The following is an 18,092-nucleotide window of genomic DNA, read 5'->3' on the forward strand; positions in this document are numbered from 1 at the left end:
TATTAGGCGACTCACTTCTGTGTTAACCGTTACTCATAATCACAAATCCCTTCATAATTATACCCGTTTGTCCTACACTATTTAAATTGGACAACCTAATCTTCTTTTATTCTACCTATTGCTTGCATTTGATGTTTTCCACATTTTGATTCACTACTATGTACTCAAAACATCGAATCGATACATTATTTCCATTTTCTAATTTTACCTTATTGTTTTATCTGAAGTATGCTTTTAGTACCCCCTATTTTTCACTGTGGATAACATGAATTAGAAATTTAGATAACATTTTATCGTACTTATTTAGTCTAATTTTAAGTATTGTCGATTATTATTTCTAGATTATACGATCACTTTTAATAAAAGGTCTGTTATTATCATAATCCCTAAGGAAATATTTTATTTGTGTTGTCATTCTGGTACTTAGACCACGTCAGGTCTGTTGTACTGTGCATTTCTACCGCGCTCCTGCAGAGTCCTCTATGGGGTTGGTGTTCACAGTCCTTCTTTGTGAGTGAAACTGTATTTACCCCAGCGCTGGTTGACCCCTGGACTTCTGTGGACGAGCGGTGTACATGCTATGGACAACTTTAAATGCTAATTGTTCATGTTATGGAGTCTGGATAATTGTTCCTAAACCCTGTGATCACCATGTAATTATAATACTCCAATACAGGGCTCTTCTCTGATTTATTATCTCCGGGTCGGTCCGCACCCACCCTCTCTGCGTTTTTACATTCCTCTCCCTTCTCCAAACACTTTCTCCCTCTGAACCAACCTGTTTCACCAGTGCTCTGTGTACCAAGATCTATTGATCCATATCACATTGCGCTACGACTCGATGGAGAGTCTCCAAGGTTGTCGCGACACACAGAACCCACAGAGTCACCGATCCAAACCTCTTTTTCTGACCATTACCGGCCAACAATTCCTTCCTATCTCTCTTGAATCTTCCGAAAGCCTTTTCTTTTTCTTCTTCTTTCTTAACGTTCCGGGAACATTTAGTCCGTAGTCACACAATTTTTTCTAATATTTCCTTCCTGCTTGCACCCAAAACATATTAAAGGACCTCTGCGTTGTCCTTGGGATCCTTGCTGTTGATTGTTTTTATAATGTCCTTGGGATCTCTGTTGTTGATTGTACCTATACTGTCCTTGGGGTCCTTTATACTGATTCTGCCTATTTTCATTTGTTGGGTCCCCATAATTATTAAAGTATGCGTACATGTATGACAGGTGGAGTAGGTGACCATTGGCTCTGAGGCTGTTGTACTGGGGGAGAGAATGCCTGTTGTCCTTCAACTAAAATAGGATAATTTCCTGAAGAAGTGTCGGGTGCTCTTCTCTCCTCATGCGATCTACTATGCTTCTCATGTAACTTGAGTGTTAGGGGGCTTTGTAATGATTTACTGGAGCCGGGCTCAGCACCCCACCCCTCTCCTCTGTCCCTGGATCGCACTGAAGCTCTCTCTCTCTCTTTCTCTCTCTCTCTCTCTCTCTCTTTCTCTCTCTCTCTCACTCACATATACACCTCAAAAATAAGAATCCTCCGATTGTCATGCTTGGAGTTGAAACGCATGACAAGTTCATCCACATCTAATGACCTGGCCCGTCAGGACACACTACCAACCACACACACAGACACATACACACCAAGTACACACACACACCAAATACAGCACAGCAAATTCAGAACAAAAGCAAAGGTAAAAAAGTTTACTGACTTACAAGATTAGTTGTGTTCCGCTTCTGTTAGCTTTGTAATTTCTTATTATTAATAAAATTGAATTTAATTGAATTATTACCTCCATGTCCTTACACATCACTGCATCAAAAGTCCCTCCCACGGGCCATATAGTGCCTGATTTTTCTGTCCTCTTCTCCCATTTCTCAGAGATCTTTTTTATCTAATCTTTGAGCAATAGATGGTCTCTACTCAAAATCTCTACTGCTGTCGGTGCCATATTCATCTTCTTGGTGTAAAAACACTATTACTAATACAATTTATTTGAGTTTATTCTACCGGTTTAATTGTCCTATTTTATCTCTGCAGTTTTGAAAGTGCTCTCCCCGGCGCTGCTCTCTCCTCTATGCCGATTGGAATGTGCTGGGCTATTTTTAGTCCTGCTCTGCTCCTAGGCCCCCACCCTCTGCTCCTCTCTGATCACAGTCTGAGTCAGCGCAGCAGTGTTTAAATCGAGGAAGGTTTACACATTTACTTCAAACAAATTAATTATTCTCTGTCTGTATTGTGGCGAGCAGCACGGGAAGGACGAGACGGGAGCCCAGGTTGAACAATTATGCAGTTCCGTGCCCCATACACCGCACGACTACGGACTGCCTTTATTAACGACCAACCGCATGCATGGAAACCAGCGCACCCAGTAAACGAACACGTCACTCTCGGTGACGATGGCGGCAACGATGCACACATCATGTCAACACTCAACACACAACTAATTAACTACCCCAACCCATTAACCCCACTCAACCCAACAACCACACTGTCCCCGAAAGGGTCCAAACCCCCAGGATAAATGAACCCCCCAGAATCCCTTGCGCAACTGAACGAGCGCCTACACCTGCGGTCGCCACAGTATAATTTATTTATGACAGAATAAACTAAAAGAAAATGGGCTGTACAAGTCTCCAAGGTAACTTAATCCTATCGCGGCTTGAATACAGAAAGAAAACGATTTATCCAACTTTTTATAGTTTATCGTAAAAACGATCAAATCTGTTGTACAACATGCTGAGTGGAACTAGTTACTAACTCGTCTTTAATTACAAAAAAAAGGTTGACCAAGCATTGAAGCTGGCCTTTTGCAGTGTCAAAAGTAACATTACATAAAAGTACTCCAGTTCTGAGCTACTCAACCAGAACTTCAAACAAGAGACCTATTTTCTCACAACGCCAAGATCAGAATTGAAAATTCACCATCTCAATTGGTCCAAGATCTGCAGCTCAACTGGTCCAAGACTAGGATATAAAATTCATTCAAACGGCACTTTAAACAAGAAACGTATTTTCTCAAAATAATGGTTGAACACATAATTACTCGACCAGAACATTAAACAAGAAACCTCTCAAAATGCCAAGATCAGGATTAAAAATCACCTCAAACGGTACCTCAAAGGAGACTTCCGGTTTGATTGATGATGGTGTAGGTCGCAAACCAGGAGAGCTCTGTTGAAATCCTGCCTAAATTCGAATAATACAAGGTTTTAATATCACAATCATCTTGTGCAAGCTTGTGTGGAGGTATACTAAACATGGGAAAACCGAAGAAGCAAAGCCAACCTACAGACGAGCAGTCGCCTGGGAAGAACCAGGACCGCAAACCGAATGCTAGCCAAAAGGAACCGCGTGCACCTAGCCCAAATGAACAGCATGCTACTGGCAGTGCTCTGCTGACCTTGGCTGACATGGAGAAACTTCTCAACTCAATGGAGGAACGCATTATAGCCAAACTTTCTGTCCAACTTTCTGCTGACAGAGCAATTATTGACCGCCATGACCAGATGACCATGACCATCCAATGGAATCGTCACTTAACGATATGGAGGCCAGGCTGCTAACCCTTGAGTCAACCTGCACTGCCCTATCCAGAGAGAACGAGGCCTTTATACTTAAGACGGATGATCAGGAAAATAGATCGAGGTGCAACAATATCCGTATAACCGGCTTACCTGAAAAAATTGAAGGCTCGCAACCGACCGGTTTCATGGAGGTATTCCTGACAGAAATCTTCGGCGCAGAAGCTTTTCCCTCTCCTCCAGCCGTGGACAGGGTGCACAGAGTAGCAATCCCCCACAAGAAACAGGACGACCCTCCGCGCCCCTTCATCGCTCGGATCCATCATTGCCAGAGCAAGGAGCGCATCATGAAGCTGGCTAGAGAGTCTGGGTCTCTCTCTTTCTGCGGTTCCAATATACACATCTACCCCTACTACAGCACAGAGGTGTCCAAGAAAAGAGCAACTTATTCCACGGTGAAGTCACAGCTGAGAAACGCCGGCTTCGGATATCGGATGTTTCTTCCTGCCAGACTCTGGGTCAGCGACAAGAACGGTCAGAAACTTGTTTTTTTCTCTCCCGAAGAAGTCTCCACTTTTCTTCAGAACAACCGACCAGGTATTTCGCCCACTCGCTCTTCTCAATGAAACTTTGACTTTGACTCCGTAAAATCCACTCAGATGCGGGAGCGGTCACCCTGTTGCGGCTGAGCGCTGTGTTTTTTTCTGTGTAATACTGTTGTCAGCTGTGTAGCCTCCTGTTGAATGGTGTTGCCTGCATTATCTACCGAGATCTGTTAAGCTCCATGTTAAGATTTGTAGCCTATTTATGGCGTTATATTCTGCATATAGTCCACGGTTGTTGGACACGCATGGCATGTGTAACTCTAAGGATAGAATATAACTTAACTTCCAATGCAGCAGCGATTGTTTTTTTTCTTTTATACACGTATATATCTTTTATACATGTATATAACTTCTGCTGACAATAGTTTACACCTGTTCCATTTGCTCTTACCAGACATGCAGTGTCTTTGCACAGTTACATCCTTAAACCTGTATTACTTTTTAGTTATTTATTTTTTATTTTTTAAGTGTAAGTTAAGTGTTCTCTAAGATGTTAGCTCAGAGCACTGTTCCTGGCCCCTGTCCCCCTTCAGATGCCTTTCTTCACCTTGTCATTAGAATTCTTATTTATTTTATTTATTATTATTATATTTTTATTTTTTTACTTATTTTTTTATTTTATCTTTATTACTCCTTCCTACTCCCTACCCTCTTCCCAGTCCCTACCGCCGTTGCTCACTTCACATGCCATCATGATCTTGTAAGATATGACAACTACAACTAATTACACTCAAAATTGTCCTATTCACTTTGTTTCTTTAAATGCAAAGGGAATGAACACCTGGGTGAAAAGACAAAAGATATCATCCTACCTACAACAATTAAACTCAGACATAGCCTTCTTACAGGAAACCCACCTTAAGAATGACCATGTCAACCATCTTAAAAGAAGCTGGGTCGGCCAGGTGTTCCACTCACAGTTTTACGCTAAAGCAAGAGGGACAGCAATCCTCATACATAAGGACATCCCCTTTGAAGCTGAGGAGGTGATTGCCGATAAGAATGGGAGATTTGTCATTGTTCCAGTCTTGTAATTTTTGTCAATGTCTATGCCCCAAACTCTGATTACAACTTTTTTAACCATCTGCTATCTGCCATTCCCGGTGATAACAATTATAAGCTGATAATAGTAGGTGATTTTAACTGTGTACTCAGCACCCTGTTAGACAGATCTTCAAATAAGGTCCAATCCCTCACCAAATCTGCTAAAGTTATAAACGATTTCATAGCTCATGGTGGTGTTTCGGACATTTGGAGATTCAAATTTAATAATCGAAAGGTATTCTCCTTTTTCTCTAATGTCCATCATACATACACTTGCATCGACTATTTTCTTTTAGATAATAGATTATTTCGAAATATTAGCTCTTGCACATATCATAGTATTACAATCTCAGATCACATTGCCGTCTCATTTCACATAGCTTTACCAAACTGCCTTAGGCCCTCTCGCAATTGGAGACTTAAAGGGTAATTCCGGTGTAAAATGGATCTGTTTTGTATGATAACGAGTTGATACGTTCGTTTTGGAGCACAAAAACCGCATATAGACGTTTTCTTCAGTTGGCTGTTTTTAGCCGATTCTATCAAAACGCTATAAACTTGGAACGATGGGGGCACTGGTTATGGTAAAAACTAAATCACTATTTTAAACCACTTAAAAGGCTAAAAGGAGCCCAACACTTATTTGGTAGTATAATAAGGGTCTTAACATATAAAACGAGGCATTGAGAACTTTGTAAGTGTACAGATTGGAGGACATTTTAGGACATTTTATACACATAATACCATCAGTAGATCACCCGTCGACGCCATTTTGTTTTTAAGACTCGATAGGTAGATTGACAAACAAAGAGATTGTGACATCTGTCAGCAACACGCAAGCTCTGTGTTCGCCAATCTACTTATCGAGTCCATTATGCCATATTGTTAATACAAATATATTAGACAAAAAATGGTACCTCAAACAAGAAACTTATTTGCTCAAAAAATAACAAGAAACATGTTTTCTCTAAATGCCAAGATCAGAATTAAAAATTCACAAACTCAATTGGTCCAAGATCTGCAGCTCAACTGGTCCAAGATTAGCATATAAAATTCATTCAAATAGCACTTTAAACAAGAAACTTATTTTCTCAAAGAAAAAAACACTGAATTCATTAACAACTCTGAATTCAGTCACACTCCAAACTCCACTATGGCCAAGACCAAAGAGCTGTCAAAGCAAACCAGAAACACAATTGTAGACCTGCACCAGGCTGGGAAGTCTGAATCTGCAATAGGTAAGCAGCTTGGTGTGAAGAAATTAACTGTGGGAGCAATTATTAGGAAATGGAATACATACAAGACCACTGATAATCTCCCTCGATCTGGGGCTCCACGCAAGATCTCACCCTGTGGGGTCAAAATGATCACAAGAACGGTGAACAAAAATCCCAGAACCACACGGGGGGACCTAGTGAATGACCTCCAGAGAGCTGGGACCAAAGTAACAAAGGCTACCATCACTAACACACTACGCCGCCAGGGACTCTAATCCTGCAGTGCCAGACGTGTCCCCCTGCTAAAGCCAGTGCATGTCCGGGCCCGTTTGAAGTTTGCTAGAGAGCATTTGGATGATCCAGAACAGGATTGGGAGAATGTCATATGGTCTGATGAAACCAAAATAGAACTTTTTGGTAAAAACTCAACTCGTCGTGTTTGGAGGAGAAAGAATGCTGAGTTGCATCCAAAGAACACCATACCTACAGTGAAGCATGGGGGTGGAAACATGCTTTGGGGCTGTTTTTCTGCCAAGGGACCAGGACGTCTGATCCGTGTGACGGAAAGAATGAATGAGGCCATGTATCGTGAGATTTTGAGTGTAAACCTCCTTCCATCAGCAAGGGCACTGAAGATGAAACGTGGCTGGGTCTTTCAGCATGACAATGACCCCAAACACACCGCCCGGGCAACGAAGGAGTGGCTTCGTAAGAAGCATTTCAAGGTCCTGGAGTGGCCTAGCCAGTCTCCAGATCTCAACCCCATAGAAAATCTTTGGAGGGAGTTGAAAGTCTGTGTTGCCCAGCGAAGGCCCAAAAACAAAACTGCTCTAGAGGAGATCTGCATGGAGGAATGGGCCCAAATACCAGCAGCAGTGTGTGAAAACCTTGTAAAGACTTACAGAAAACATTTGACCTCTGTCATTGCCAACAAAGGGCATGTAACAAAAGATAGAGATGACCTTTTGTTATTGACCAAATACTTATTTTCCACCATAATTTGCAAATAAATTCTTTAAAAATCAGACAATGTGATTTTCTGGATTTTTTTTTTTTCATTTTGTCTCTCATAGCTGAGGTATACCTATGATGAAAATTACAGGCCTCTCTCATCTTTAAGTGGGAGAACTTGCACAATTGGTGGCTGACTAAATACTTTTTTGCCCCACTGTACCTACAAATCCACGTCACTCCAGAGTCCTGTTCTGGGAGTGGATCTAGGAGCCCGCTCGCCCTGTTCTATTGGAACTTTCCAACTAATTCGTTCTTCTACAAGACAGTCACAGGACTTAACAGTTGGCCTACAACCCATATCAATAGAGAACCACAAAGCGTTTTAGTTAGTTAAAACCACAGAGCATTTGCGGTTTGTAAGCGCACACGTCAATCTTTCCCAGGGCCCCTTTCTTTCTCTCTCTCTTTTTCTATAACAATGGTTAATTATTTTTTTTGTAATGAGCTCTGTTGTATGATCCGCTCGCACCCCGTCCTGCAGCCCAGCAGCTGGGCTGTCTTTGTTCTTCAATCCTGTTCGTGACGCCAAATATGTCGTAGAAAATCAACAGAATTCTGTCACTTCAACCAACTAAGAGAGCATGAGAAACCAAGGAGTCCGGAGCAAGTAAGACTTTATCGTTGAACAAGCAACAACAAAGCCGAGTAGTTTGCAAAGCACTGCCGATCATAAGATCCCGGCCTCTTTTTATTCTCACAAACAAAACTGTTTTCCATATGATATGTCCGCCCACAGCTGGTCAGTCATACATTCCTTTAAGCATGTGGTCAACATCAGCTAATATAAACACTAGGTTGAGGTCAGTACTCCTTGACTCCAGAGCCTCTGGCATCGTGTCGAGTTCCATAGTACGCACTGACCCCAGACTCTCCGGCGCCATGTCAAGCCTTTGCTATGAATCCAGAGGTGTTTTAGCTGCTTTCTACTATTAATATATCTATATGATATATAGACCTGATAATACTTATAGTTAACATTAAAAGTAATGGTTAATTTCTCCAATAATCTCTGCCTCTCTCTTTACTTTTTTATGTAATGTTACTTTTGACACTGATGTCTCTGAGTTCAGGAACTACCTTTGCACTTCTAGTTCAGTTTTGTTGGGGGAGGGGGGGTTCTGCTAGGGGCGTGTCCCTAGTTACTGTTATTTAGCTTTTTTCCAAAATGATCGAATAATCAACTTAGTTTTAGTTTCTACATGTTTCCGTAAGTAATTATCTCAAAACTGGAAAAGCTCCAGAGCCACAGTCTGCAGCGCAGGTTACACCGACGTAGTCTGTGAGGTTGGTTATCTTGTAGCGCCACTAGGAGGCACTGCAGACAGTTACAAAGAAGAGATCTTCATTACAGTATTTTTTGATTGCATAAACACTAAAATCAAAAGTATCACACGATTATCAAACGATTAAGGCGCCTTGAGCAGGGCACCTGAAACCCCCAACAGCTCCCCGGGCACTGCACTGCGGCTGCCCACTGCTCCGGATGTGCCGTGTGCCCCCATGTATGTGGACCTCTGACATGGCCCCTCTTCTGTGTGTGTGTGTGTGTGTGTGTGTGTGTGTGTGTGTGTGTGTGTGTTCACCGGCTCCCGGATGGGTGAAAAGCAGAAAAAGAATTTCCCCCAAAAATGGACAATAAAGGATAACTTAACTTAACACACACACACACAAATGCTTGCACACACACACTTAGACACACACTTACACACATGCACACACTGGTCAGTGCAATCACACACAAACATAGACACACACTAACACGTGTACACACATACACAGGACCAAATTTAACACCAACACTAGTCGACCATGTCGTGAACCATGGATTGACGCTGAGGGAGACTGGAGTGAGAGTTCAGACAAATCTTAGCAGATATACACTGGCATCTGTCATAAGGAAATTTCAACGGCTGTGTACTTCACATACAGTACTCTAAACATTGAGAAGTAGAATTTCTAAAAGTGTTTAAGGTTAGCAACAGCAGTGTGTAACTGGTTCCGACAGAATTAATGTCGGAACCAGTTACACACAATTAGTCATCTGAAGCGTGTTTGTTTCATATGGTGACAAAACATGGTTTTGATAAATTAGTGTATCGTTTTGACAAGAGTGTTTCATTTTGGTCTGATGTGTTCTGCTAATTTTCTGTGTGGTTGTGCTAATTGTGTGTAGTGTTTTGAAAAAATCTTCAAACGTTATTTGAAGATACTATGACGCCACAAATCCTTGACGCCAATAATATAACATAATCTTATGCCCGTGTCTTGTTCCAAAATGTTCCAAAATGTTGCAGTAGGGTTAGGGTTTGAGTCAGGGGTCAGGGGGACAATCAGGGGGGCTTGGCTCCCCAGCCCCTTGTGTCTCGCACACTGCTTTCACTATTAACAGGCAGCAGCAGACACTGACACACTACCACTGGTTCCGCAGGATGATAACCCTAATTTGTTGATACACACCACACATCCTAAGCCAATGAATGGCTCACACTGAAAGGCTTCACAGATAGTGGACTATGTGAAGGCCATGGGCGTCAATTTGGTTTGAAATGTGCTGGGGACACAGACGCAATGGAAGTGCATTTTCAGAAGTGCTGGGTACAATGAGGATGCACTCTTTTTTTCTCTTTTGTGCAGGTAATGAAAGGTTCTGAAAGAGGGCATACCCATGTAGCTTACTAATGTTGTGGATAAAAGCCACGGTCTAATACTCGAGAAGGCGAGAAGGACTAGGGTTAAATGATCAAGGCTTTATTGCGACTGCAGAGAGTAACAACATCACCTGAGTTTATTTGCAAAAGAACTGCCCCAACCAGGCCCTGAGCTCTGTGACTTCCTAGACCATTCACAGAGCTCTAAATCAAATATACGGGCCCTCCCCGGTCCTCATTAACATTTATCTTATCCCGTACTACATTCTTATACATTCAAGCAATACGTACAAAAGAGTTACATATTAAACATGTAACCTCATATAACATAACGTTATATGAGGTTAAATATTATGCATTATAGTTATATGAAGTGAGGTCTTTGATTAAAATCCGTTCATCACCTTGTTTATTAACCTGATCTTAAATCACCTTGACTTACCACGTGTTTAAGAGATGAGCCCTGTTTGTCTGTGGCATATTCAGTCATAATCCTAAAGCTGATAGTGTCTAACCGGGGTATGGATTAGTTAACTTAACGTTTAACTTGAAGCATACAGAATATACAGAAGGAGCAAACGTGTACTGGCTACACACAGCACTACAAATGTTGTCAAGATTGAAAAAGCAAAAAATATTTGTTGCACAGCTGAACACTATCACATCATGAGCTGGCTCAGGCTGTACTCAATTCACAACACGCATCCATCCAATCTACATCAGGCTTTCTGACCAAAACTCATGCACTCCCCACCACAATTATTCCAGAATTCAAGCAAAGCAAGAATGACCAAAGCAAGTCACTTTGTGTCAACAAGAGACTGACTCCACTATCTTCATCTCCACCATACCCAACACTGTACGAACGCAAACAATGGATAAGTTAGGCTACTTGGTGGCTATAGCTAACATCAATTGCAAGAGTTAAAATAGCCGACCACTTGAGTGAAAAAAACACAAAAGACCGTACAACAGCTCCAGCAAATCTTAAGCAATAAATATTGCGTCTTACCTTATTTATGTGGCAGTGGTCTGCAGATGCATCCCATGGTGTAGCCTACCACATCCATTAAGTTCAACAGGTTATCGCTCTGATAGTGTCAATGATACTAGCAACCTGGTGCTTTTTACGTATGTAAAGAGTCCAAAAAGAGTATTGGTAATAATTTTATTTTATTTAATGGTATATAATAATACCTCACCCATCTCCAAGCCAGGCTGGCAGCTCATACAAAAATAAGTAAGGGATAATGTATAGAACGCTGGTCAGTATCGGGAAAATAAGCCCAGACAGGGCAAACCGGACCCCGAAGCGAAGTGGAGGGGTCTTGTGACGCCCTGAAGGGGCTTATTTCAATGATGACCGGTGTTCTATACATTATCCCAGGGATAATGTGTACAACGGGATAATGACCAGGGATAATTATTACACAGCTACTTGCCAAAACGAAAATATTACTTCACACGGTGTGTCTGCCTTGTGTATGAAAAGTGCTATATAAATAAAATAAAAATATATACTTTTTGCAATTTATTTGTTACCATTCGTAGTGTTGATCAGCAGAGAAATAGTTTGCAAAAGTCGTTGACGTCGCTTAGCAAACAAATACGCTGGGGTTGATAACCGGATTAATTGCGGAGTGATATGAAAGACGTGAATCTGTCAGGATTCTCGTATGGACTGTTGTTTTTGTCTCCCCCTACCTGTTGTTTCTCTGTTCACCTGTCTCATTGGGTATTGATTGGTGGAGTATTTAAACACTGCCCTTTCGGTTCAGTTTGTATGCATCTGTCTGCCTGCCAGCCTGTTTACGAACCCTGCCTGTACCTGGAATCTGATTTGCCTGCTGGACTGTTTGGGAATAAATCCTTTTGATCTGCAATTGATTCCCGCTCTGAGTCGTGACAGAATCAGATGCAAAAAATCCACTTTCTCTGACAGTGGTCAATGCTTAGCCAGTTAAACACAACTTACCGGTCAGTTATGCAAGAAATATATATATGTTTTTTAAGTGGTGGGTAAAAAATGAAACTTGACAAAAACTGGTAGGTACTCGTCCCCAGCGGCCCAGCGAAATCAACGCCTATGGTGAAGGCTTATATTCATATTTGCAAATGAATACCAGATACAAAAACGTTGTTGTTACTCCCACTCATGAAGATGGGAATGTGTGACTGCCAGTCCTTTAGCTTCTTTCAGGGCTCTCTATTTGGAAGCCAAACCAATATTGTCCCAGTAGGACAACGTCCAGATCCAAATGTCATATCTGAGTTTTGCGTTTTTTGTCAACATTTAATACAATAATTGGTATGTTCCCCAGATTAATGAAGTTTACACAGAGGGCTATATAAACCTAATGGTAACGTGAGAAATAACCATTGAAATAGTAAAACACAAACTCATTGTGCGATGCCGACAGTTCTCTGGGTGGTCTCCAGAGGGGTCCATCTCCAGGTCTGGGTTTGAACATAAGATGGTGTGAAGACAGGGATGTGTTCTCTGGGTAGTCTCCCAGGTCCCCGGGGTGGGTCTTCAGACCTGGGTTTGAACATAGGATGTTGTGAGGTCTAGGTATGTGCTCGGGATGGATCAGAAGGGTAAGGTATGTGGCCTTGGATGTTTCAGGCTCTGATCATATGATGGATGTGGGTGGACGTGTGTCCCTGCAGGCCCGGTTCTTTCTGATCAAGCTGGACCAGGATGAGGAAGAGGAGGAGGACCTTGGTCAGTTACGGGTCAACCAAGGAATCCCCCCGAACGGATCCGCCAAGGTCCTGATCCGGGTCTACGTTGTCTCGGTGAGTCCTGAGTCCTATAGTTGGGGATCTATGTTGTTATGTTTTCTCTGTTGTGTTGTCTTCGATTGTGTTGTCATGTTTTTGTGTTTTTCTGTTGTGTGTCTCCAGGCATCAAACCTGCACCCTGCGGACGCGGACGGGAAGTCAGACCCATACATAGTCCTCCGCCTGGGGAGGAAGGAGATCAGGGACAGAGAGAACTACATTCCCAAGCAGCTCAACCCCGTGTTCGGGAGGTACTATTTACACCAGTTATACTAGTTTTACTTGACTGGAACGGGTCAAGCAATCTCTCAGTATTCATGCAGAATTGTTGAACATATACTTATAGATTATACTTTAGATATTCTGCTCATCTCTCCTCTCCTTTCCTCCTCTCCTCTCTTCTCCTCCTCTCCTCTCCTCTTCTCCCTCCTCTCTATCCTCTCCTCACTTCTCATCCTCTTCTCTCCTATCCTTTCCTCCTCTCCTCTTCTCCTTTCTCCTCTCTATCCTCTCCTCTCCTATCCACTCCTCTCTACCCCTCTCCCCCTCCCCTCTCCTCTTCCCCCTCCTCTTCTCCCTCCTTCTTCTCTCTATCCTCTCCTCTCTACTCCTCCCCTCTCCTCTACTCTCCTCTTCTCCCTCTTCCTCTCCTCTCTTCCCCTCCTCTACTCTTCTCCCTTCTCCTCTCCCCTCCTTCCCTCCTCTCCTCTTCTCCCTTTTCCCCTCCCTCCTCTCCTCCCCTCCCCCCTCTCCTCTCTTCTTCTCCCTCCTCTCTTCCCTCCCCTCCTCTCTATCCTCTCCTCTTCTCCCTTCTCCTCTATATCCTCTTCTCTCTACTCCTCGCTCCTCGTCCCCAGGTCGTTTGAGTTCCAGGCAGTCTTCCCCCAGGAATCCGTCCTATCAGTGCTGATCTACGACTATGACCTGGTGGGAGGAGACGATCTGATTGGAGAGACCAGGATCGACCTGGAGAACCGATTCTATAGCCGTCACCGAGCGACCTGTGGCCTGCCCAGCGAATACAGCCTGTACTAGAAGAACTATATCTATATAATACAGCCTGCGCTAGAATAAATATATATATATATATATATATATATATACATGTATAGGGCCCTATTTTAACGGTCTGAACCGCAAGTGAGAAGTGCCAAGCGCAAGTAGCTTTGTGGCCGGTTCTATGGCAATGTCGCTATTTTACCGGCGCAAAAATGACTCTTGCGCCCGGCACAAATCTAAAAAGGGTTGGTCTGAAGTAGCCTAATTAGCCGTAGGTGTGGTTTGGGCGTAACGTGCAATAAACCAATGAGAGTGCCAGCTCACATCCCCTTTAAGAGCCATGAGAGCATTTCAATCTGACGAGTTGATATTTTGACAGCGCGTCTGCAGTCTCCGATGAGACAGATGCACATGAATTTCAAACTTCAAATGGCTCAGTTTATGGCTAAATAATATGGCCTAATTCACACATGGAATAAGGTTTTCTTCCACAACTTCAGAAATACTGAGTTCTCAAATAAATTTCGGCAAAGAAAACTTAACACACATATGATACGCGGTAACTGTGGTTCTATTTAATGATATACACAATACATTATAAACATTGTTTCTTATCAGTATTGTATGCATTATCGTTATCGACTTGTGTTCCTTATATGCATGAGTCCCCCAGTTAATATACATTGCCATGGACTGTAATATGCGTTACGGGTTTAGTTTGCATGTGTTTAAACAGATGGACGCACACACGCGCGCCCGCATTCATTCACTCAACACTTACTCGCGGTAAAACAATGTTTTCTCACAATCAAATACTCATCAATCCTAAAGGTTACGGGCATGTACACGATGTCTGTGTCAAGAAAATATGTGTTTGCTGTACGGTGTTTGCAGATGCATTGATTTAAAAGTATAACCTATTACTGCTGTATTAGCTGTTCTTTCCCAAATAATTTACCAAGAATGTGCGGCTAGGTAGATGAGAGAGGCAAAGTGTATGTGCGAGGTGCACAAGCAACATTATGCATGCTCCCTTAAAATAGCATCTGAACAACGCGCCACTGACTTTAAACCAGGTATTTCCTGGTTTGTGGCGCAAGTGGTTTCTGAAACTGCAAAATAGCACCAGGGAACGTTTGCGCCAGAACACGCCTCCTCCTTTCGCCGAACTGCCCCTTGGGGCGCAAGATCATTCCCTAATTTACCGACACGTGGCGCAGGAGGGAAAAGAACGCTCTGCGCCAGTTGCAAACTAGCAACGACACATGGGCCAGTGAGAAAGTCAATTGTGCCAGATGAAAGATAGGGCCCATGGAGTATATCATGTGGCCTGCCCAGCAAATACAGCCTGTGCTAGAAGAACTAGATATCTATACATATATATGTATATGTATGGAGTATATCATGTAGCCACCTGCGGCCTGCCCAGCGAATACAGCCTGTACTAGACACCGTCTATACCCAATATAGAGTATATCAAGTAGAAATACTAGATCTGTATATAGACTCACTACATACCTCTGGTCTCTTTATATGAGGTGTAAGGTGTGCTGCTGGTCTCTCTCTATGAGGTGTAAGATGTTCTGCTGGTCTCTGTATATGAGGTGTCAGATGTGCTGCTGGTCTCTATATGAGGTGTAAGATGTATCTGTACCGTGTAGGGCGGGCTACAACGCCTGGAGAGACAGACTGAAGCCCTCTGAGCTGCTGGTCTCTCTATAGATGTATCTGTACCACGTAGGGCGGGCTACAACGCCTGGAGAGACAGTCTGAAGCCCTCTGAGCTGCTGGCTAAGCTGTGCAGAGACAGCCGTCTGGAGGAGCCTCTGTTCAGACCCGGCAGGATCACAGTGGGGGACAAGGTCTTCACCGGCAAGACCGTCTTCATGGACGAAGGTAAAAGGGGACACCCTCATCTTCATCATAGTGGTGATGAGGAAGATGATGAGGATGGTAATGGTGATGATAATGAAGATGATGGTGATGATGAAGATTGTCCTGCCCAGACGTCCCGGTGGAGTCCTATGAGCACCTGTCTCTGAAGATCCTGCACCGCTGGGGGGAGATGCCCTCAGGCTGCAGGCTGGTCCCGGAGCACATCGAGACCCGGACCCTGTTCAACAAGGCCAGACCCGGCCTAGACCAGGTAGTGGGGTGGGGGGTAAGTCTGCAAGACCAGGGATGGATGGGGTGGATTTATAATGTGTGTGTGTGGGTGCGTGTGTGTGTGTGTGCGTGCCTGCCTGCATGCGTGCATGTGCGCAGGGTCAAGTCCAGATGTGGGTAGATATGTATCCTGTGGATCTTCCTCATCCTGGACCCTCAGTGGACATCTCTCCTCGCAAGCCCAAAGGGTGAGCCCTGCGTACCTGGGCCCGTGCATGTGTTTGTGTGTGTGTCTGTTTGTGTGTTAGTGTGTGTGTGTGTTTATGTGTGTGCGTGTGTGAGTTTGTTTGCATGTGTTTCCGCGTGTGTGTGTGCCCGTGCGTGTGTCTGTGTGTATGTGATCTCCAGTTGCTTTACTGGTTTCATGTTAACTAACTCAGTTTGAACCATATAAATGACTATTTTAACAGTAAAAAGTTTAAATAAATAGGCTAATATAATCTAAATTCCTGTATAATATGACGTTATATAAGAAGGCTATAGTAGGCTATTAAAATGATACATGAGGGTATTGCTATCATTCTATCATTAGGAGTCCTACGAAATCCGTAGGAGCCCTATGTAATTGTTAGTATTATTATTATTAGGGGTCCTACGAAATCCGTAGGACCCCATCGGCACACACGCAGGTAAGAACACACACGCAAGCTCGCACATGCGCACAAACATACACGGAAACGCACACACATGCGCACACACTACACACACACACAAGCATGCGCACACACTGCACGTCAACACAAAGGCAGCGACACATACACGGTCGTTCATTTTGTCATATAAAAACTGTTAAATTCAAACATCGCGCAGACCGGCATATCAACACACAAGTGACGTGGTCTTAAAGAGAAAGTGTCCCTATAACACAACGAACACATGTCAATAACACAGAAGGCTATGGTGAATTATGTCTGTAGAGTCCACCACAAGACTACACTTTACTCTCCTCCTTGAGCCCCCCGAAATGTGCATCTGTGTGCATCAGAGAGCTAACGTTATGGATTGTACATATTTATAATTCGAAATTCCTCTCAGCCTTTATACCACAGGTACTCTAGGGTCTATAGAATATAACCGCGTTGTCTGATTACAGTTTAATTCATTTTTCACAATTTAACAGCCCTTGTTTTGAAGAATAATCACCGCGCCATTCGTTTCAATGGGAATCGCGACGGTCTAATCGGTTAGACGGCTGAATTTCGGGAACGTCTTCCAATACTGTGTTAGGGGCCCACTAATATCTATATTAAAGCATCCATAAAGTAGCATGCCTTCAATACAGGGCATTTAAGTGTGTGTGTGTGTGTGTGTGTGTGTGTATGCGTGTGTGTGTGTGTGTGTATGTGTTTGTGTGTAGGTATGAGCTGCGTATCATCATCTGGAACACTGAGGATGTGGTTCTGGAAGACACCAACTTCTTGACGGGACAGCAGTCCAGCGACATCTACATCAAAGGGTGGGTCATTAGAGTGACTGATAGATTGGACTTTGTTGTAGCAGCACACCAGCAGATGCAGCTCTGAACGGGCTTAGCAGATGGCCGTTGAGATGTCTACTGTGAGCAACGAAGAGTATACGATCAGCGTGTGTGTGTGTGTGTGTTAGAGCTTAAATCAGGCCCAGAAAATCCAGCCCGACCCGGCCCGAGCCTGTGCATGTTCTGTCCGAGCCCGGCCCGACACATTAACTGTAACTAGAAAATGCATTCCCTGCAGAAAATGTGGTGAGTGCTGTACTACAAAGTGAGGTTGAAAATATTTTTTAATTAAGCCACATAGATTAAGACATAAAGAAAATGGCTTAAATCAAGTGAAGGGATTTGAACAAAAGTTCAAATGTCTAAATGGAGTAAACAAGTTCAACATGCACACCATTTGAGAAAAAGTAAATGGTTGAAAACAAATAAAGTTACCGCTGAATGAAAAGCGCAAAGCATTGCTAATAATGCAGAAATGTAAAATGAATTGAACTGAAGAATCTGAAACGTCAAATGTATTGCCCTGCACTGTGTGTGTGTGTGTGTGTGTGTGTGTTGTGTGTGTGTGTGTGTGTGTGTGTGTGTGTGTGTGTGTGTGTGTG

The 18,092-nt window shown here is 43.2% G+C and overlaps 1 protein-coding gene across 4 annotated transcripts in view; it reads left to right on the plus strand.

Annotated features, from left to right (window-relative positions):
* Positions 1 to 18,092, plus strand: part of fer1l6 (fer-1 like family member 6) — a 135,627-nt gene that overhangs the window by 100,072 nt on the left and 17,463 nt on the right. For all 4 annotated transcript variants that reach the window (XM_079733591.1, XM_079733589.1, XM_079733590.1 and 1 more), the window contains 7 exons: positions 12,735 to 12,863; positions 12,972 to 13,099; positions 13,706 to 13,876; positions 15,589 to 15,743; positions 15,854 to 15,993; positions 16,113 to 16,201; positions 17,371 to 17,469. In XM_079733591.1, the coding sequence (XP_079589717.1) occupies positions 12,735 to 12,863; positions 12,972 to 13,099; positions 13,706 to 13,876; positions 15,589 to 15,743; positions 15,854 to 15,993; positions 16,113 to 16,201; positions 17,371 to 17,469 (911 nt within the window). The remainder of the gene's footprint in view (positions 1 to 12,734; positions 12,864 to 12,971; positions 13,100 to 13,705; positions 13,877 to 15,588; positions 15,744 to 15,853; positions 15,994 to 16,112; positions 16,202 to 17,370; positions 17,470 to 18,092) is intronic.

Source organism: Pollachius pollachius, assembly GCF_949987615.1.
Source record: "Pollachius pollachius genome assembly, chromosome: 3".
NCBI classification, from domain to species: Eukaryota; Metazoa; Chordata; class Actinopteri; order Gadiformes; family Gadidae; genus Pollachius; species Pollachius pollachius.